General features: G+C 38.0%; 1 protein-coding gene across 4 annotated transcripts in view; it reads left to right on the top strand.

The window, feature by feature from the left end:
* Positions 1-20,313, top strand: part of LOC128686424 (inositol polyphosphate-4-phosphatase type I A) — a 405,235-nt gene extending 384,922 nt beyond the window's left edge. For all 4 annotated transcript variants that reach the window (XM_053773341.2, XM_053773340.2, XM_053773339.2 and 1 more), the window contains 3 exons: positions 2,482-2,613; positions 10,470-10,605; positions 16,214-20,313. In XM_053773341.2, the coding sequence (XP_053629316.2) occupies positions 2,482-2,613; positions 10,470-10,605; positions 16,214-16,346 (401 nt within the window). In that variant the 3' untranslated portion in view covers positions 16,347-20,313. The remainder of the gene's footprint in view (positions 1-2,481; positions 2,614-10,469; positions 10,606-16,213) is intronic.
* The last annotated feature ends 2,379 nt before the right edge of the window (positions 20,314-22,692 follow it).

The raw sequence follows: 22,692 nt of genomic DNA, 5'->3' as shown, positions 1-22,692 counted from the left end.
TGTCATATATTACGTTAATATACACATTTTCATTAATCCATCCATGATATTTTTTTTCAAAATTATATAATAAACATGATACATAACATATAAAGATGATAAATACACCCCACAATAGAATAAATAAACATAAATATGAGATGTTGTAGCCAGATAACTTGCACAAGTGATGGCAAGAATAACATTTTCTCTAGTCTAACGTAAGAGAAAATGTGTTACTGGGGATAACTGTAGAAAATTATTACTTTTGTTTGTATGTAAGTTTATTCAGGTATACACAAATACATTTACATAGATTATCATACATAACAGCATGTGTGTTGAGAACCTAGGATAACCCAAAAAAGTCAGAAAGGGTGACTTATTTCCATTGCCTACACTCAGAGTGCCATTTCTTCTAAAAATGGTGTTACATGAGAATGGGAGTGTTATTCTTTATTTATTCTACCATATCAATGTAGAGACAACTTGTACATAAACCAGACGTGTACACTTTGTTTACAAAACTTATGTCCGCCTGGTTTGTTTACATAACTCTGCGCCTGCCCCCCCCCCCTCTCTCTCTTTCTCTCTCTCTTTCTCTCTCTTTATCTCTCTATCTCTCTCTCTTTCTCTCTTTCTCTTTCTCTCTTTCTCTTTCTCTCTTTCTCTTTCTCTCTTTCTCTCTCTCTCTCTCTCTCTCTCTCTCTCTCTCTCTCTCTCTCTCTCTCTCTCTCTCTCTCTCTCTCTCTCTCTCTCTCTCTCTCTCTCTCTTCTCTCTCTCTACTCTCTCTCTCTCTCTTCTCTCTCTCTCTTCTCTCTCTCTCTCTCTCTCTCTCTCTCTCTCTCTCTCTCTCTCTCTCTCACTCTCTCTCTCTCTCCCTCTCTCTCTCTCTCTCTTCCTCTCTCTTTTCCTCTCTTCCTCTCTCTCTCTTCTTCTCTCTCTTCTTCTCTCTCTTCTTCTCTCTCTCTTCTTCTCTCTCTCTCTTCTTCTTCTCTCTCTCTTCTTCTCTCTCTCTTCTTCTCTCTCTCTTCTCTCTCTCTTCTCTCTCTCTTCTCTCTCTCTCTCTTTTCTTCTCTCTTCTTCTCTCTCTCTCTCTCTCTTCTCTCTCTCTTCTTCTCTCTCTCTCTTCTTCTCTCTCTCTCTCTTCATTTGTTTTATCTCGTTTACTCACCCCTGACCCTACATTAAGACTACAAATATTTTAAGGTAAGTAATGAGTAAACTGTATATGCATTTTATCACTCTGGGATGCTTAAATGTAATAGAATATTATGTGTAGGTGGGATGGCCTGGTATGGTAGTCCAGCTGACTACCATACATACCACACTTGATTTCTTACAATAAATACTACTTGTCTCACCCTAGATTAAGACTATAAATATTTTAAGGTAAGTAATGAGTGCACTGTGTGTGTATTGTACTTTTTATTGCTTTTTTGATGCTTAGTTCTATTGCTAACTTAATATATGTTAGTGTAAAGTTGTTATCTAACATTTATATGCATTTATAAGGGGGAAAAAAAGGGTGTTCCACTTTACGACGATTTCCGCTTTACGGCGGTAGCCTGGAACCTAACCTGCTGTATAAGTGGGGCCCTACTATACCAAGGAACAGCACCTGCAGTAGAAAACTGCCCACGTAATTATCAACAAGTACCTTCTCGTCTGAAGCATGGTGATCACTTCCTCACAAAACTGCCTGCTACTGCTTTCAAGAAAAATGCTCAGAGGAGGTGTTACGTCTGTGCACATACAAAAAAATGCCCACAACAATGCAGAGACACTCGTTTTATGTGTGAGGAGCGTAAAACACCATTGTGCATGACACCATGTTTCAAAGACTTCCACAGGCTGCAGAACTTCTAAAAACATGTCCTGTGACTGTATATGTGTATATAAAATATAGAAAAATAGTAATAAACAACATTTTGTATTGTTCCTTTGTGTAAATATGTTTTGTAAACAAAACAGTGACAACAGTGTTTATGTAGTTATTTTGTAGTATAGAAAAAGAAATAACTTACAAAATAGTGCTCATTGGTCTCACAGGCCATAAAAGTTACTTGGAAAAAAAAAAAAATAATAGAAAATAGTACCTAAAAAAATAAATAAAGTAATACCGGGTGACCGGCAGTCGGCGATGTTACCATATGCCGGTCAGTTTCTGTCAGCTTCACGCCTCCATATCTCGGTAAGTATTGATGGTAAACATTTTTTGTTTAGCCTATAAAATTCAGAAAAAAAACACTATCTTTTCATAAGAAAAAAATTTTTTTTTTTTCTTTTTTCAAATTTTTACAGACCCTGAGAACAGGTTTGGGAGAGGGCCTGCCGACCCTGAAAGGGTTAAGCCCTAGTTTGTCACTCGCCTACTACAACAATCGTTGCCATGTCCTCATGTAGACTTTAATTTGTTGATGGTCTGGATATTGTACAAGAAGTTAACTTGTAGTTTACAGTTAATGAAATTGAATTCTAATAATGAAGATTGATCTCAGGAGTGGCATCCATGGGAAGTGAGGTTCCTCTGGTGGATCTCATAGACAAACTAGGCGTAGAAGTGATGTCTCAGAGAAGCAAGAACCCAAGTGTCCTCTACCTGGCTGCTCAGTGCTGTCGTGCAATGGCAGGTAAGCACTCAAATGTACTCACCTTTTTTATAAACTAAACAAAATGACACATTTTAGAAAAATTCAGATTTTTCATATAGAAAGTTTGTGCACATATACCTTAGATGGCTATCTGCTTTTACTAGTGTGTCCTTGTTAATATTACCATGGTTTTTCCCTGTTAATATTGCCATGGTTATCCCTGTTAATATTACCATGGTTGTCCCTGTTAATATTGCCATGGTTATCCCTGTTAATATTACCATGGTTGTCCCTGTTAATATTACCATGATTATCCTTGTTAATATTACCATGATTGCACTTGTTAATACTATTGTGGTTCTTCTTGTTAATACTATCATGGTTGTTCTTGTTAATACTATCATGGTTGTTCTTGCTAGCACTACTTTAATATGTCCTTATTGACACTTCCATCATTGTCCTTGTTAGTCACCATGGTCATCTTTAATTACCATGTGTTGTGGTTTGGTTCTACGGAAAAAACTCGCCAAGGAATGACAGAGAGCACTGGACATACCCATATGTGAGGGTTTGCACAAGGAATAGTAAGAGAGCAGCTGGGTTCTGATAGGTATGGAGAACAGACATACAAACAAAGCAAACAAACAAACAAACACATTTTATTTCTATAAAGTGTAGTACTGTACAGTATACAATTAGGGTAATTGATGTGTGTAAACTACTTTATTTAAAGTCTCTTGTTATGTAAAGCATTTCAGGCAACCTTAAAACTAACTTATATATAGTAGACAGTAAGACACACATACTACAAGAGAATAAGAATACTTAGTTTATACTATATTGTAGGTATTCAGTTATTCAATAAAACACACTAATTAAGGATTCATTTAGGTTTAGTTAGTTAGCATGAGCAAGGAATTATTATTTTTTTTTTTTTTTTCAACAAGTCGGCCGTCTCCCACCGAGGCAGGGTGACCCAAAAAAGAAAGAAAATCCCCAAAAAGAAAATACTTTCATCATCATTCAACACTTTCACCACACTCACACATTATCACTGCTTTTGCAGAGGTGCTCAGAATACAACAGTTTAGAAGCATATACGTATAAAGATACACAACATATCCCTCCAAACTGCCAATATCCCAAACCCCTCCTTTAAAGTGCAGGCATTGTACTTCCCATTTCCAGGACTCAAGTCCGACTATATGAAAATAACCGGTTTCCCTGAATCCCTTCACTAAATATTACCCTGCTCACACTCCAACAGATCGTCAGGTCCCAAGTATCATTCGTCTCCATTCACTCCTACCTAACACGCTCATGCACGCTTGCTGGAAGTCCAAGCCCCTCGCCCACAAAACCTCCTTTACCCCCTCTTTCCAACCCTTTCGAGGACGACCCCTACCCCTCTTTCCTTCTCCTATAGATTTATATGCTTTCCATGTCATTCTACTTTGATCCATTCTCTCTAAATGACCAAACCACCTCAACAACCCCTCTTCTGCCCTCTGACTAATGCTTTTATTAACTCCACACCTTCTCCTAATTTCCACACTCTGAATTTTCTGCATAATATTTACACCACACATTGTCCTTAGACAGGACATCTCCACTGCCTCCAACCGTCTCCTCGCTGCTGCATTTACCACCCAAGCTTCACATCCATATAAGAGTGTTGGTACTACTATACTTTCATACATTCCCTTCTTTGCCTCCATAGATAACGTTTTTTGACTCCACATATACCTCAATGCACCACTCACCTTTTTTCCCTCATCAATTCTATGGTTAACCTCATCCTTCATAAATCCATCCGCCGACACGTCAACTCCCAAGTATCTGAAAACATTCACTTCTTCCATACTCCTCCTCCCCAATTTGATATCCAATTTTTCTTTATCTAAATCATTTGATACCCTCATCACCTTACTCTTTTCTATGTTCACTTTCAACTTTCTACCTTTACACACATTCTCAAACTCATCCACTAACCTTTGCAATTTTTCTTTAGAATCTCCCATAAGCACAGTATCATCAGCAAAAAGTAACTGTGTCAATTCGCATTTTGAATTTGATTCCCCATAATTTAATCCCACCCCTCTCCCGAACACCCTAGCATTTACTTCTTTTACAACCCCATCTATAAATATATTAAACAACCATGGTGACATTACACATCCCTGTCTAAGACCTACTTTTACCGGGAAGTATTCTCCCTCTCTTCTACACACCCTAACCTGAGCCTCACTATCCTCATAAAAGCTCTTTACAGCATTTAGTAACTTACCACCTATTCCATATACATGTACTTGCAACATCTGCCACATTGCTCCTCTATCCACTCTATCATATGCCTTTTCTAAATCCATAAATGCAATAAAAACTTCTCTACCTTTATCTAAATACTGTTCACATATATGCTTCAATGTAAACACTTGATCTACACATCCCCTACCCACTCTGAAGCCTCCTTGCTCGTCCGCAATTCTACATTCTGTCTTACCTCTAATTCTTTCAATTATAACCCTACCGTATACTTTTCCTGGTATACTCAGTAAACTTATTCCTCTATAATTTCTACAATCTCTTTTGTCCCCTTTCCCTTTATATAAAGGGACTATACATGCTCTCTGCCAATCCCTAGGTACCTTCCCCTCTTTCATACATTTATTAAAAAAAAGTACCAACCACTCCAACACTATATCCCCCCCTGCTTTTAACATTTCTGTCATGATCCCATCAGTTCCAGCTGCTTTACCCTTTTTCATTCTACGTAATGCCTCACGTACCTCCACCACACTTACATACCGCCTCCCTTTCTTCCTCAACATTTAAAAGTTCCTCAAAATATTCTCGCCATCTACCTAATACCTCCCTCTCCCCATCTACTAACTCCCCTACTCGGTTTTTAACTGACAAATCCATACTTTCCTTAGGCTTTCTTAACTTGTTTAACTCCAAAATTTTTTCTTATTTTCATTAAAATTTCTTGACAGTGCCTTTCCCACTCTTTCATCTGCTCTCCTTTTGCACTCTCTCACCACTCTCTTCACCTTTCTTTTACTCTCCATATACTCTGCTCTTCTTATAACACTTCTGCTTTGTAAAAACCTCTCGTAAGCTACCTTTTTCTCTTTTATCACACCCTTTACTTCATCATTCCACCAATCACTCCTCTTTCCTCCTGCCCCCACCCTCCTATAACCACAAACTTCTGCCCCACATTCTAATACTGCATTTTTAAAACTATTCCAACCCTCTTCAACCCCCCCACTACTCATCTTTGCACTAGCCCACCTTTCTGCCAATAGTCACTTATATCTCGCCCGAACTTCCTCCTCCCTTAGTTTATACACTTTCACCTCCCTCTTACTTGTTGTTGCCACCTTCCTCTTTTCCCATCTTCCTCTTACTCTAACTGTAGCTACAACTAAATAATGATCCGATATATCAGTTGCCCCTCTATAAACATGTACATCCTGGAGCCTACCCATCAACCTTTTATCCACCAATACATAATCTAACAAACTACTTTCATTACATGCTACATCATACCTTGTATATTTATTTATCCTCTTTTTCATAAAATATGTATTACTTATTACCAAATTTCTTTCTACACATAGCTCAATTAAAGGCTCCCCATTTACATTTACTCCTGGCACCCCAAATTTACCTACTACTCCCTCCATAACATTTTTACCCACTTTAGCATTGAAATCCCCAACCACCATTACTCTCACGCTTGATTCAAAACTCTCCACGCATTCACTCAACATTTCCCAGAATTTCTCTCTTTCCTCTACACTTCTCTCTTCTCCAGGTGCATACACGCTTACTATAACCCACTTTTCACATCCAATCTTTATTTTACTCCACATAATCCTTGAATTTATACATTTGTAGTCCCTCTTTTCCTGCCATAGCTTATCCTTCAACATTATTGCTACTCCTTCTTTAGCTCTAACTCTATTTGAAACCCCTGACCTAATCCCATTTATTCCTCTCCATTGAAACTCTCCCACCCCCTTCAGCTTTGTTTCACTTAAAGCCAGGACATCCAGTTTCTTCTCATTCATAACATCCACAATCATCTCTTTCTTATCATTTGCACAACATCCACGCACATTCAGACTTCCCACTTTGACAATTTTCTTCTTCTTATTCTTTTTAGTAATCTTTACAGGAAAAGGGGTTACTAGCCCATTGTTCCCGGCATTTTAGTTGACTTTTACAACACGCATGGCTTACGGAGGAAAGATTCTTATTCCACTTCCCCATGGATATAAAAGGAAAAGTAATAAGACCAAGAACTATTAAGATAAAATCAAAGAAAACTCAGATGAGTGTGTATAAATAAACGTGTACATGTATGTGTAGTGTGACCTAAGTGTAAGTAGAAGTAGCAAGACGTACTTGTAATCTTGCATATTTATGAGACAGACAAAAGACACCAGCAATCCTACCATCATGTAAAACAATTACAGGCTTTCGTTTTACACTCACTTGGCAGGACGGTAGTACCTCCCTGGGTGGTTGCTGTCTACCAACCTACTAAAATGAAATTATACACGCTGTAAATGAAGTCAGTTTGACATGGATGAGTATTCGTGAGCATATGTAAGTGTGTTAGGAGTGAGTGAAGGCAAGTGACTTTAATGACTTGATGTACTGCTGGAGTATGAGCAAGGTAATGTTTATGAAGGGATTCAGGGAAACTGGTTAGCTGGACTTGAATCCTGGAGGTGGGAAGTACAGTGCCTACACTCATGAGGAGGAGTGGGAATATTGCAGTTCAGAGGATCATCTGAACTGTGATGTTAGGACACTTCTGGAAAAACAGCAATTGAGTGAATGATTGTGAATGTTTTCTCTTTTTTTTTGGGTCACCCTACCTCAGTGGGAGATGGACATTGTGTTAAAAAATCTACTTTTAAAAATGAACATGAACTTTCAGATGTGTAATTACTCATTTGTAACTAAATACATACTTATTTATAGTGCAGTAGAGCTATGCTGGTGGTAAACCATACTACGGGCGGGGATGGAACCCGCAATCAGAGAGTTTTATGACTCTCTGATTGTGGGTTCTGTTCCCACCCATGGTATGTTTTTTTTTTTTTTTTTTTTTTTTTTTAATGCTGGTGGTATCTGCCATCAGCGTTTGGTTATCTTCTTCTTTCAATAAACTGGCCGTATCCCACCGAAGCAGGGTGGCCTAAAAAGAAAAACAAAAGTTTCTCTTTTTAATTTTAGTAATGTATACAGAAGAAGGGGTTACTAGCCCCTTGCTCCCTGAGTTAGTTTTATGTACTATAATATTTTAAGTGTCCTATAGTAGTTGCACATACAAAGATAATCCAGACTATCTGTTTATTGTGAAAATCATTAAAAAAGCAACAGTATAAACTTACAATAATATTTAATCATCTCCCTCTTGGCCTTGACCATTTGAAGCCATTTGGACATGCTTTCACTCGGATCCCTAAAGTAATCAATGGATAATTGGTTGACCCTAATGTCCTTGATCTGCTGCAGTCGTAATGTGAATGAAGTGCGGCAGGATTCTGTCTTTTTTATGATATTCCAGGCTTTTTCAATTGGATCGAGTTCTGGAGTATTCCCTGGCCACTGTAAAACCTCAATATTTTTTTCAGCAAGCCACTTGTGACAGGGGGTATTATCATGCATTAAGGTGGTGCAGCCTCCATCATAAACAGTATAAAGTGATTCAGATTCATGTTGTGTATTCGATGCTATACTTTATCTGAATGTTTTCTGTCAACTCTTGAGTTAATACAAGAGAATGCAGTATGTATCACCTTTCTGCATATGGCAGTGAGATAAGATGTTCTATTGCAGTGCTCTATCCCCAAGTGCCCAGGATTTGGAGCTGTGTTTTGTGTCAAGTGGATAAATATGGATCATTCAGTGTTAAATAATGAGGAAAAGTTTTTATACTGGTTTGGAGACAAGAAAAAGTCGCTATAAAGGAAATTTGTCATCCTACTGGACAAGCAAAGTCCAGCGTAATGGCATTACTTTCTGCCACCTGTCTTCTCCCATCAGATGTCATTGTCACTACAAAACCTCATACTGGATGGCCAAGGAGGCCAACTAAAAAAAAAACAAACAAACACACACACACACACACACACACACACACACACACACACACCATTCTAAGCAGAAAACTACGTAGAAACCCACATATGACTACATCTCTGCTCAAAAAAATGCATCCTTGATTTAGTGCATCCATCACCACCTGCAGAAGGACTTTTGCCTGCCAAGTCGTCGTGCTGCAAGGAAATCCCTACTCATGCCCCATATAAAGAAGGAATGCCAGCAGTTTTCCAGGAAATATGCACATTGGTGTGTTAATGACTCAAAAAAAGTCATGTGGTCAGATGAATCCACATTTCACTGCATTCAAGGATGTCAAAGCAGGGTGAGACACCTCTCCTCTATCAGCAGGTACAACCCTGCATACACAGTGAGCAGTGATAAGCACCCACAATCTATCATGGTTTGGGGGTTGCTTTAGTATTTTACTTGGTTATGGGGGTTTGCACTTCCCAAAATGTTGTAATGAATGCCAACCAATGCATCACCGCTCTCAAGGACCACCTGCTGTAATTCACAGCTGCACCACCTTTATACATGATAGTGCCCCTGTCACAAGGCCAAAAAAGTAACCAAGTGGCATTTTGAGAAAAATACTGAGGCTTTACAGTGGCCAGGAAATAATTCAGACCTCAGTCGTAATGAGAATACCTGAAATGTCATGAAAAAAGAGGGAATCCTGCCACATTTCATCCATGTCATGCCTACAACAGTGGATCAAGGACATTTGGGCCAACCAGTTATCTATTGAATACTTCAGGAATCTAAGTGACAGCATGCCCAAAAGTGCTTCAAATGGTCATCAGGACCAAGGGGAAGTTGACAGAATATTAATATAAGTACCAAGTACAACAGTTTTTGTTCTATAATGTTTATATTGTTACTTTTTAATGATTTTCATAATGAATGAGGTCTGGTTTATTTTTGTGGGCATTTTGTTACCTCTTAGTGCCCAGTCAAACAGTGTACCTCTCTGTTTGTGAAGAAATATTTTCTAATGTGTGCAAGTGTATGTGTAAGTCCTCAGAATAATCACATGTATTAGTTCAATTTTGTTTTAAACTGGGCTTCTTATCATTTGGAGAACAGAAATTTCTGGTAGAAGTGCATTCTTTTCTAAACAAGGTCAATTTGCTGCATAAGATTTATTTTGTGCACTTTACTCACTGTTTTTCTAATAATGGATCAAAGTAGAATGACATGGAGAGCGTATAAATCTGTAGGGAAAGGAAGGCGTGGTAGGGGTCGTCCTCGAAAGGTTTGGAGGGAAGGGGTAAAGGAGGTTGTGTGGATTTCCAGCAAGCATGCGTGAGCGTGTTAGATAGGAGGGAATGGAGAGGAATGGTATTTGGGACCTGACGAGCTGTTGGAGTGTGAGCAGGGTAATATTTAGTTAAGGGATTCAGGGAAACCGGTTATTTTATATAGCCGGACTTGAGTCCTGGAAATGTGAAGTACAGTGCCTGCACTTTAAAGGAGGGCTTTTGGGATATTGGCAGTTTGGAGGGATATGTTGTGTATCTTTATACGTATATACTTCTAAACTGTTGAATTCTGAGCACCTCTGCAAAAACATTGATTATGTGTGAGTGAGGTGAAAGTGTTGAATGATGATGAAAGTATTTTCTTTTTGGGGATTTTTTTTCTTTTTGGGTCACCCTGTCTCAGTGGGAGACGGCCGACTTGTTAAAAAAAAAAAAAAAAAAAAAAAAAAAAGTTAAAAAGCAGTTTCCATATACTGTTTTTTCTTATTATTACATTATATTTAGGTCTTCGCTTCACCTCTTGTAAAAGTGGAAAGGATCGTACAGGAATGAGTTCCACACTAGAGCAAGCTAACATTTTGGCAGCGGAATATGATTTAGCTGAAACAGAATTTCAGCGTGCTCTCAACTGCATGAGAAGGTAAGTGAAAAGAGCATTCATTAAGTTTATTATGATAATTGATTGCACAGTTGTAATTCATTGTGATATCCTAGATATTTTTGATATTCATAAATTTTTGCATTTGAAATTTTGTACATTTAGGTTAAGCAGTTTGCCATGAATTCACTCTACAATAATCTTGTACTTTACCATGATGACTGACTGACCCAACATGCATGCACCTTGGCTACACTACCCTTCAGGCTGTAGTAGTTTAGATATACAGTATTTTAGGTGTACATCCTCTGCTCAGTTGTTCTTTACTGTTCCCATTCATTGTGATATCTGGGGATGATCTTCAGAGTTTATGGTTTCACCTTCTTCAGCCTTCCCTCATCTTGTAGGGTTTAAACAGATGGTACCCTACTGGGCAGGTTCAATAAAAATCAGCAGGATAGAGTCATTGTCTCTTAGGTTTTCTTTTCATGGTACACTGTGGATTTTCTTAACCCTTTGACTGTTTCAGGCCCCTCTCTGAAACTGTCATTCTATGTCGCTCAATTTTTGAAAAAAAAAAAATTATTTTTTCTTATGAAATGATAGAGAATCTTTTCCCGATGGTAATGACACCAAAAGTTCGAAATTTGGTCGAAAACTCGTGGAATTATGCTCCCGCGAAGTTAGCGGTCTCGGCGACATATGCGTATCGGCGATTTCGCCGACTTGGAGGCCAATTTTCAGCCAATTCCATTGTTCCAGTTGACCAAACTCATAGCTATTTCTTTAGAACTCCATTTTATCTATCAGCTGAGTACAAGAAACCTCCCTTTTACTAATTTGGACTACCCAATATGGTGGTCAGAAATTGGCAATTTGGCCAATTTCACGCAAAATAAAAAAGATGCCAATTTCAAAATAGGGTCCAGAATAAACAAGGTAGACATTCGTGGCACTAAAATAACATATGCTCTGTTCATTAGTCACATCTCTAGGCCCCTCTTATATTATTATTGCTTTCTATTTTGATTTTTTATTCATACAAAAAAATACAAAATTTACTGTTATGCAGACGACTGCATTATTGTAAAAATGGTATAAATAATATCAGTGCACTAGTGAAAGAATATTAGACTCCCCAGTTGACGTGTATTGGATGTGTGGTGTGATTTATGTACTCTTGAACATTGGTAAAAATCGAACATTTCCGCTACTTTGAGCTCAGTTTCAAGGTCGTTTTCATCGTAAAAGTAATGAAAATCATCTCTATTTCTGTAATATGTTTTCCATTTTATCACCTAAGACCATGAAAACGCGAATACAACGATAAATACTATACGAAAATACACCTCAAAGTCGGCGTTTTATTCCCAAAAAACGATCAGAGTTTTTTCTTTCTCATTACGCAATGTGTGCTGCAGGATTTTTTTTATGTGGTGCACACTGACCACACAGACCCATTCTCTCACATGTGGGCCTACCAGCTTTCTCCCACTTGATTTGAAGCCGCTAGAATTATTGAGTATATATACGTCAGAAACATTGGCTCGTAAGACGTATTTATACGTCGAAAACAGTCAAAGGGTTAATGATTGACAGCTCTCTTCTGTATGTAAATTGTTCAAGTGCATATATTATCATGCTTTCTCTTTGTACCTCTGGAACACTTACTGACTTCTGGGACTCTGTGAAGGAATATTCCTCACCAGTGTATCAGATACTGTGAAGGATAATCTTACATCTCTGATTGCATGTTTATTTCTACTGTAAGCTGTACAGATAAAACTTGAGAATTTTGCCTATTGCTTTTCTCTACTAGTTTGAGGCTGCTGAGAGGGGGAAGTATAGTACCTGCATTTTGATGGAAGGGTAGGGAGGTCGCAGTTCAGAGGCCATTGGAATTGTGATGTCTATGCACTTCTTGGGTAATCCTACCTGGATAATAAATGGCTAATGTGGTAAAAAAGAAAAAAAAGTTCTAGTAGCACCAAGTAGGCTTCACATTTATGATCCTGTGACATAATGTCATCTTGGATCATGCCATCTTACCCATTCCACCATACCAGTTTCTTAAAGTTCAGGGATGTCTGAAAGGATATTTGTAGTCCTCTGTCCAGGGTTGACAGAGCACCAGACAATGCCATATTGTTTCTATTCGCACAGGCAGAGACTCAGAGTGGACTGAAATATAAAAATGCAGAAAACAAATAAAAAGAGGAAATAACTAGAATTTGAGAGAAAAGAAAGGTAGGGTTCAATTTTCTGAATTAAGAATGTATGCTGCCACCACCTGCTCTGGCAGTAGTAGAAGAGGTGAAAGAGATAAAGTTCCAACAGAAGAGAGAGAAACAGAATTTGGGTTAGAGCAGGAAAAACCCAGTGAGAAATAATGCAGGAATAGTTGAGATAAACAAGTTAAGGAAGCCTAGGGAATGCATGGATTTGTCAGTTAAAAACAGAGTAGGGGAGTTAGTTGATGGGGAACTGGAGGTATTAGGTAGATGGTGGGAATATTTTGAAGAACTTTTAAATGTTGATGAAGAAAGGGAGTCAATAATTTCATGCACTGTCCAGGGAGGTACAACATCTTTTAGGAGCGAAGAGGAGCAGGATGTGAGTGTGAGGGAGATGTGAGAGGCATTACGTAGAATGAAAGGGGGTAAAGCAGCTGGAACTGATGGGATCATCAAGGAAATGTTAAAAGTAGGGGGGATATAGTGTTGGAGTGGTTGGTGTTTTTGTTTAATAAATGTATGAAAGAAGGGAAGGTACCTAGGGATTGGCAGAGAGCATGTATAGTTCCTTTATATAAAGGGAAGGGGAACAAAAGAGATTGTAAAAATTATAGGGAATAAGTTTTCTGAGTATACCAGGTAAAGTGTACATTGGGGTTATTATTGAAAGAATTAAAGGTAATCCAGAGAGTAGGATTGCAGATGAGCAAGGAGGCTTTAGAGTGGGTAGGGGATGTGTATATCAAGTGTTTACATTGAAGCATATGTGTGAACAGTATTTAGATAAAGGTAGGGAAGTTTTCATTGCATTTATGGATTTAGAAAAGGCATATATCTGATAGAGTGGATAGAGGAGGAATGTGGCAAATGTTGCAAGTGTATGGAATAGGTAGTAAGCTACTAAATGTTGTAAAGAGTTTTTATGAGGATAGTGAGACTCAGGTTAGTGTGTGTAGGAGAGAGGGAGATTACTTCCCAGTAAAAGTAGGTCTTAGACAGGGATGTGTAATGTCACTGTGGTTGTTTAACATATTTATAGATGGGTTATAAAAGAAGTAAATGCTAGGGTGTTGGGGTGAGGGATGGGATTAAATTATGGGGAATCAAATTCAAAATGGGAGTTGACACAGTTACTTTTTACTGATGATACTGTGCTTTTGGAAAATTCTAAAGAAAAGTTGCAAAGGTTAGTGGAGGAGTTTCAGAGTGTGTGTAAAGGTAGAAAGTTGAAAGTGAACATAGATAAGAGTGAGGTGATGAGGCTATCAAATGATTTAGATAAAGTAAAATTGGATATCACATTGGAGAGAGGGAGTATGGAAGAAGTAAATGTTTTCAGATATTTGGGAGTACTCATCAGTGGATGGGTTTATGAAGGATGAGGTTAAACATAGAATTGATGGAGAAAAGGTGAGTGGTGCATTGAGGTATCTGTGGAGACAAAAAAATGTTATCCATGGAGGCAAAGATGGGAAAGTACGAAAGTATGGTGGTACCAACACTCTTATATGGGTGTGAAGCTTGGGTTGCAAATACTGCAGCAAGGAGGCGGCTGGAGGCAGTGGAGATGTCCTGTCTAAGGGCAATATGTGGTGTAAATATTATGCAGAGAATTCAAAGTATGGAAATTAGGAGAGGTGTGGAGTTAATAAAAGTATTAGTCAGAGGGCTGAAGAGGGGTTGTTGAGGTGGTTTGGTCATTTAGAGAGAATGGATCAAAGTAGAATTACTTGGAGAGCATATAAATCTGTAGGGGAAGGAAGGCTGGGTAGGGGTCGTCCTCAAAAAGGTTGGAGGGAGGGGGTAAAGGTTTTGTGGGTGAGGTTCTTGCATTTCCAGCAAGCGTGCCTGAGCATGTTAGGAGTGAATGGAAACGAATGTTTTTTGTGACCTGATGATCTGTTGGAGTGTGAGCAGGGTAATATTTTGTGAAGGGATTCAGGGAAACTGGTTAGTATCTGAGTCCTGGAAATGGGAAGTACAGTGCCTGCACTTTAAAGGGGGGCTTTTGGGATATTGGCAGTTTGGAGGGACTTCTAAACTGTTGTATCTGAGCGCCTCTGCAAAGACAGTGATTATGTATGAGTGAGGTAAAAGTGTTGAATGATGCTGAAAGTATTTTCTTTTTGGGGATTTTCTTTCTTTTTGCGTCACCCTGCCTTGGTGGGAGACGACTGACATGTTGAAAAAAAAATTTGACCATTTTAATCGGGGAGGGGAGGGGTTACTTTATTACACCTGAACTCAAGACTAATCAGTGGTGGGTAAGTATCTGAGACTTAATTGAGCCTGATTTTAAAAGGAGTTAGTTCCATGAGGGTGCGACATTGGTCAGCTTAGGACTGCCTTTGTTGCCATTAGGTCGTACAAGCCTCATGGATGTTCCTAAAGTTTTTATACTTTTAAATTTTCTTAAACTTATTTGCTTCAGACATGCAGTTCTAATTGAACTCGTAAGCCATTTACCTAAAGCTGCTCTTTAAGCAAACTTCTTAAAATGTGTGGTTTGATACTGATATAGAATGTTTTGAGCACTTATACAGGAGGGGCCCTTCTTATACGGCAGGTTAGGTTCCAGGCTACTGCTGTAAAGCGAACCCTCATTATCAGCCATTTATATGCCTGTTATCAGGCATTGCAGTAAAGTGAAGTGCCATAAAGCAAGGCCCTCATATACAGTGGACCCCCGCATAACGATTACCTCCGAATGCGACCAATTATGTAAGTGTATTTATGTAAGTGCGTTTGTACGTGTATGTTTGGGGGTATGAAAGGAATAATCTACTTCACAATATTCCTTATGGGAATAAATTCGGTCAGTACTGGCACCTGAACATACTTATGGAGTGAAAAAATATCGTTAACCGGGGGTCCACTGTATTTGATAGTTTCTGTATCATGCTAATAAAGTGTCATTTTTTAAGTAATTTTAATCTTAGTTATTAGGAATTAACCATTTTATGATTTGGAGAGTCATTTGAATTGTAAAGTATATAGAATTCTGGATAGCTATTGAATGAATGATGGTAAATATGGTTTTTTTTTTTTGTTTTTTTTTGTGTTTTTTTGTTGTGTGTGTGTGTGTGTGTGTGTGTGTGTGTGTGTGTGTGTGTGTGTGTGTGTGACCTTACCTTGGTGGGAGATAGCAGGTGTTTTTAAACTTTTTTATTCTGTATTATTACTCAGTATTGCTGGTTTTAGTTCACTTGTGTACTCAGCCTGTTCCCTTGTTGGTAAGCCAAAATGTTGATGATTATTATTTTCTTAATGGTATAATGGCAAATGGATGCAATCTTGCAAGTAGATATTATCATCTCTATCCCCTTAAATTAGGATCTGGTATAAGCCTTAAGCATGTACTCAATTACTTTTTTATAGGCTTAACAGTATAGTTCTTGCATTTCTTTTTGTTCCAGTGAAGGGACAAGATTAGAAAATTGTCAGAAGAACATTGGGTCACGCAAGTATGCCTTTTCTGCTATTAACTTAACAATGTTTCCTCGTCAGTATCGCCCACCTTCTGGTACATATGGATCCAAGATAACTTAAAAAGTTGAATTTATATTACTTTTTATATTGTTTGTGGGATGTCATTTGTTGGAAATGTTTTGCAACTGACAAGGAATGCCATTCAATTTTAAAATGTATAACATTTAGAAGGAACAGTATACGAACATTTAGTGTAAAATTTTCTAAGAGGAATAATAGCCCAGTCTCTTTTAGCTGTTACATTATGTAAATGAGTGCATTATCGCATAAAGTTTGTTTTAAGACAGTAATTATAATCATAAGATGTGAGAATTTTTCTGCTGTATAATGAAGCAAGAATTTTTATTTTTAGTTTATATTGGTGAACTTAACAAATACATTGTTTGTGCTAGATATGCCTCTTTGTGCAAGTGTTGAGAAGCATTGCACTGTTGTAAAGAGAAGTCCACTGAAAAGGTTTTGCTGTACCAGCATTTGTATTTACTATTTATATTCAAATATTGGCAGTTTGGAGGGACTTCTAAAGTGTCGTATTTGAGCGCCTCTGCAAAGACAGTGATTATGTATGAGAGGTGAAAGTGTTGAATGATGATGAGAGTATTTTCTTTCATTTTGGGGATGTTCTTTCTTTATGGGTCACCCTGCCTCGGTGGGAGACAGCCGATGTGTTAAAGAAAAATATTTAAATATTTCCCAATTTCCCAGTTCTTCAGTACACAGTGGAATGTAAAAATTTAAAAACTCTCCATTTCTACCTCTGTGTTTTGAATGCCAAGAAGCTCATCTAGTGATATTTTATTTAAATAGTTGAATCTTAGTTTGGCTGTCTCATGAATAATGAAACTGAAATTTTAACCATTCACTGAAGTTAAATAGGCCATATTAAGTGTTTATACTAAGTGAGCTTTAGTATTAAAACATGGCTTCCTCTTGATGGACAAGAATCATTGTATTTAATTGCATATAGTATATAAAAAACTGAAATCATTCATTCCTAAATGATAGTGCAGCAGCATGCATGAAGGTAAGTGTGGCAAAGATATGTGCCAGTTTATTGGACGAGAACTTTTCTCACAGAGGAACATTGCAATGACGACTAAGTCAAACACTTTATTACCAAGACTGAGTCAGACATTTTACTACTAAGACTGAGTTACATATTTTACTACCAAGATTAAGTTAATTCTCTTTCTAGTTTTATGGACATTTTTGTAAGCATGATTAACAGCTATATAAATCTGCTATTTCCCATTCTTTCTCATACAAAGTAAGATATTAATTATATAATATTAATATTATATAATTAATAATAATGTTTATTCTCTCTTAAGTGCAGGTTTTTGGTGAAGTATACAGAACATTTGTTATGAATTTAGATTACAGTGGTCCCTCATTTATCGTTGTTAATCCGTTCCTGGAAGTGTGACGATTATCGAAATAGACGATTTTTTAATCAATTTTCCCCACAAGAAATAATGTAGATACAATTAATCCGTTCCTGACGCCCAGAAGTATTAAAACAAAAATTTTTTTACATGAAATATAGATGTAGTACATAAACAATACAATGGGACATGATGAATGAAACATTAACAGCATAACTCTTACCTTTATTGGCGATTCTTCTTAGTGTATGGAAGACTGGAGGAGGAGAGAGATTGGATTAGTTACTGTTTGGAAGGGAAATCCCCTTCCATCAACACCTCGGGTACCAATTGCTTTTCTGGGGTTACTTCTCTTCTCTGTTTCTTAATGCCACTAGGACCAGCTTGAGAGTCACTGGAGTCCTGTCTCACAAAAAAATTGTCCAAAGAGCTCTGTTTCTGGCATCTCTTTAAAACTTCCTTAAAATGGGCCAAGACTCTGTCACTGTACAAGTTGCCGATATGGCTTGCAACATCTTTCTCAGGGTGATCTTTCTCCATAAATCTTTCCATCCTACCCCACATTTCACCATGCCTTATCACACTGTGTATGCCACTATGCTTCTTAAATCTCTCAAACCAACCTTTGCTGGCCTTAAATTCACAGTTATCAGTACTTGTTGCAGGCAATTTCTTTACCAGATCGTCATGCAACTGCCTAGATTTTTCACAAATAATCTATGTCATAAGACTATCTCCTGCTAATTGTTTCTCGTTTATCCACACCAATAATAACTTCTCAACAACTTCGAGTACTGGTGATCTCATTTTTGTCAGCATATTTACCCACTTTGCAACAGCAGCTTCTTTGATTTCCTTTTTCTTGGCCACGATGAAAGATATGGTTGCACAGGATTTGTTATACATCTTGGCCAGTTTGGCCACATGTATGCCACTTTCATATTGTTCAGTGATGTTTTTCTTAAATTCAGTTGTATTTCTCACTTTCTTTACCAAAGGCTTGGCACTTTGGAGCCATGGTAGCTTATTTAACACTTGCAAGCACTAAAATGAATGGAATATTATGAAATATTTCGCATGAACAAGTGAGGGGACCGTCGCTCACTGGCAAACAATGGCACACTGGCTGGGAAGGTAGGGCGAGGCGGCTCAGAGCGTGAGTACGCGTCACGGACAAAGGGCGATTAGCGAGTCAACTGACCATTTGCGAGCCAATGTTTGGACGAAAATAATGCGACGATTTCCGAAAAGGACGACTATCGAGCCGGACGATTATTGAGGGACCACTGTTAAAGGTAGTTGGATGAGGTATATTCTGTGGAGCTCAAAGTACCACACTATGTGCACAGAATTTTAGGCAAATTAACTGAAATTACCTAGCCTTTAAGAATATGAAGATGTCTTAGATTCCAACATTGTCTGCATACATGCAGCACTTCAACAGAGTTCACCATTCTTATAGGAATAATTACCTTACTAATATCAGTTAAATATTGAACATCAATGGCAGTTTCCCTTTTGCACCAACTTAATGTAACCTCATGCCACAGTCATCTTATATAATATTAATCCAATCCATGAATATAGAGTCTAGAAAAAGCTGTGGAATAATTCACAGTCTTGCTGTACTCCCATGTTTATCATGGACCACTTTTTTATACTATCCAGTATCATGCATATAATACTTACTTTGTAGAAACTCATTACACTTTTCAATAATTGTCCATTCGTGCCTTAAAGATTTCAAACTTCACAGTCATTTCTGTGTAGAAAAAGTATTTTTGTTATATCAAAAATTATCCATAATTTGCAAAAATTACAGTTCTACCTTACTGCTTTGTAATCATGAAAGCCTTAAATTTTTTGCTATGTATTTAATTTTTGTTCTGCAGGTTGGCATTGTTTCCCAATCATATTGCAAGTATTTACATTTCAGTGCATCTTTAAATGTTTTATCCTTGCATCTCTGAACTTCACTCTTATTTAAACCACTGTACAGGTGGGGATTGAACTTGCGGTGAGTGAGTCGTAAAACTCCAGACCGACGTGTTATCCATTGGGATAGCTAGCTACAATAAGAGTCATCCAACTAGGTATATTTATAGACCAGAGGAAGGTTAGCATAGACACCACTTTGACCACAAATGCAAGTTTTTACAGATGAATCTCCCGTCAGTGTGGCTGTGACGAACTCTAGCTCAAGACCCCTCAGAGCCATTTGCAATTGTGTCATTACAATTTTGTGATTCATTCTTATTTGCTTTAGTTGCTCTCATGCTGTAGTTTCATTAATTTATTTTTAATCTTTGAAGTTTGTTATTGTCTATATTCTTTTCATTTTTACTTAGTTTAAAATCATATTTGGTTCCTAGATATTGCATATGCACACAAGATTTCTAGAAATGTTCTTTACAATTATTGATCAAACACTTACCTATAAAAAAAGGGTGTCCATTGGCTTGACTAATCCATGCTTTTCCTGGACATCCTTGCATCCTCCCTGACAGTGATAATGTGTGAATGATGGTGAAAGTGTCTTTCTTTTCTGGGTCATCCTGCCTTGGTGGGAGATGGCCAACGTGTTAAGAAAAAAAAGAGTCTTTTCAGTTGCATATGCAACAAAATGCTATTTAAGAAGGTGAGAGAGAGATGAGAGATAAGAGAGAGATGAGAGATAAGAGAGAGAGAGAGAGAGGTGAGAGAGAGACAAAGGAGGGGGGGGGAGGAGGGTATATAGTGTAAAGTGATGGTAGTGGTAAGCGTGAAGAAGGATAAACCATACCCCCGGCCGGGATTGAACCCGCGGTCATAGAGTCTCAAAACTCCAGCCCGTCGCGTTAGCCACTAGACGGCAGTGAAGGGACTTGAGCTAGAGTTCGTCACGGCTACGCTAGCTGGAGATTCGTCTGTAAAAACTTGCATTTGTGGTCACAGAGGTGCCTGTGCTAACTTTCCTATGGTGTAGAAATATACCTAGTTGGATGAATCTTATTGTGGCTAGCTGGTCTAGTGGCTAACGCGACGGGCTGGAGTTTTGAGACTCTATGACCGCGGGTTCAATCCCGGCCGGGGGTATGGTTTATTTGCAATCGTGTCATTACGATTTCTTGAGTCGTGAAGAAGGATGTTGTGTGTGATCTTGCACCTTGTCCCACTGAATGTGGCTACAACATGGCCCACTATTGCTGCGTTGGCACCTCCCTTCTTCACCCCTGCCATCCCACCCAGTCATACTGACCACTTCTTTATCCTCCCCCACCTGCTAATCAACTGACATACCACACAAAATAAATAATAATATTGTTTTTTGACCGACCACAACAAAAAGTAGCTCTCTAGTCATCCATAAAATGAACATATACAGTGGACCCTCGGGTAAAGGCTTCATCAGCTAGCACCAAAATTGGCTAACGGCTCACTTTGACGTAAAAATATTAGCTCAGATAATGCCAAATAACTCGGCTAAGGGCTTTTGTCCTGAACGTGTCCGCGTGGCCTTAGCGGGCCCAGCCACTCACTCCATGTACCAGCCAGCGTGCCATTGTTTACAAAGCCAGTGAGGACCATTCCACGTTTACCTGCAATATATTTTGTATTATTCCAGTGTTTTTAGTGCTTGTAACTGCTAAATAAGCCACCATGAGCCCAAAGAAAGCTTCTAGTGCCAGCCCAGTGATAAAGAAGGAAAGAAACACAATAAAATTCAAGAAAAACTCATAGCAAAGTACCAAAATGGAGGAGGAAGAGAGAGGGAGAATGTGCCTTCTGCAGTGATTCTACGATATGTACGATACTAAAGCAGCAAGTATCGATAAAGGCTATAGTGCCAGCCAGCGATAAAGTGTAGAATTAACAGTGTAGCAAGTAAGTAAAGCGAGTTAGCAATAGAAAAACGACACGAAAATAACTCTCCAATGTTGTTGCATGTGTGTAGGACTGCTGAACATACGCCACCCTGCTATCTTCCACCACCCTAAACCTCTGCCAGCATCTCCTCCATCAGATTAACTAATTAAACTAACATCTTCAACGTAAGTGTAAATATAAAAGTGTAAGTATAAAAGTAAATCTTTTCTTTCATTCAACACACCGGCCGTATCCCACCAAGGCAGGGTGGCCCAAAAAGAAAAACAAAAGTTTCTCTTTTTAAATTTAGTAATTTATACAGGAGAAAGGGTTACTAGCCCCGTGCTCCCGGCATTTTAGTTGCCTCTTACAACACGCATGGCTTACGGAGGAAGAATTCTGTTCCACTTCCCCATGGAGATAAAAGTAAATCTAAGTGTAAATATAAAAGGACCCCAATGGAAATACGTAAGTCACTCTGACTTTTTTTGGGTTATCCTAGGTACTTTACACATATGCTGCTATGTGTGATGATCTATGTACGTAACTGTATTTGTGTATACCTGAATAAACTTACTTATTTATAAATTAAAATGTAAATATTTCTTATTTATAAATTACATACATTGTTTAAGTGTGATAGTGGTGGTGGGTTCTGCTGGTGCCTCCACCTCCATCACCACTATGTACAGCAACACTTACACCATTTACTCCTCTCATACATTATGACATATTTTATTCAATCTAGAGTATATATCATGTGTTTATGTTATTAATATTGTTTATAATGTCATATTAGATGAATTGTGATAGATAAATAAGCCGTAGAGATGATATTAGCGTCATATTGAAGCATAATAAACTTGCCTTCCTCTTGCCTCCTGTGTGTCTACCATACACCAACAAGTCAAGTCAATAAAGGTAAGTGTGATGTTAACTGTTCATTTATCCATTTTATTAGTGCTTTATATTTATTTGGCATTGTTTTCTGTATGTATATTTATATTTAATCTCTAAAAAAAAAAATTTTTTTGTTAATACTTTTGACTGTCTGAAACGGATTAATTGGATTTCCATTATTTCTTATGGGGAAAATTAATTCAGCTAAAGGCTAAATCGGCTAAAGGCTAGCTCTCTGAAATGGATTAAAGGCATCTCCCGAGGGTCCACTGTAC

The sequence above is a fragment of the Cherax quadricarinatus genome, chromosome 17 (assembly GCF_038502225.1).
Source record: "Cherax quadricarinatus isolate ZL_2023a chromosome 17, ASM3850222v1, whole genome shotgun sequence".
In the NCBI taxonomy this organism is placed as follows: Eukaryota; Metazoa; Arthropoda; class Malacostraca; order Decapoda; family Parastacidae; genus Cherax; species Cherax quadricarinatus.
The sequence above is the reverse complement of the archived record's forward strand: the minus strand, read 5'-3'. Positions and strand labels throughout refer to the sequence as shown.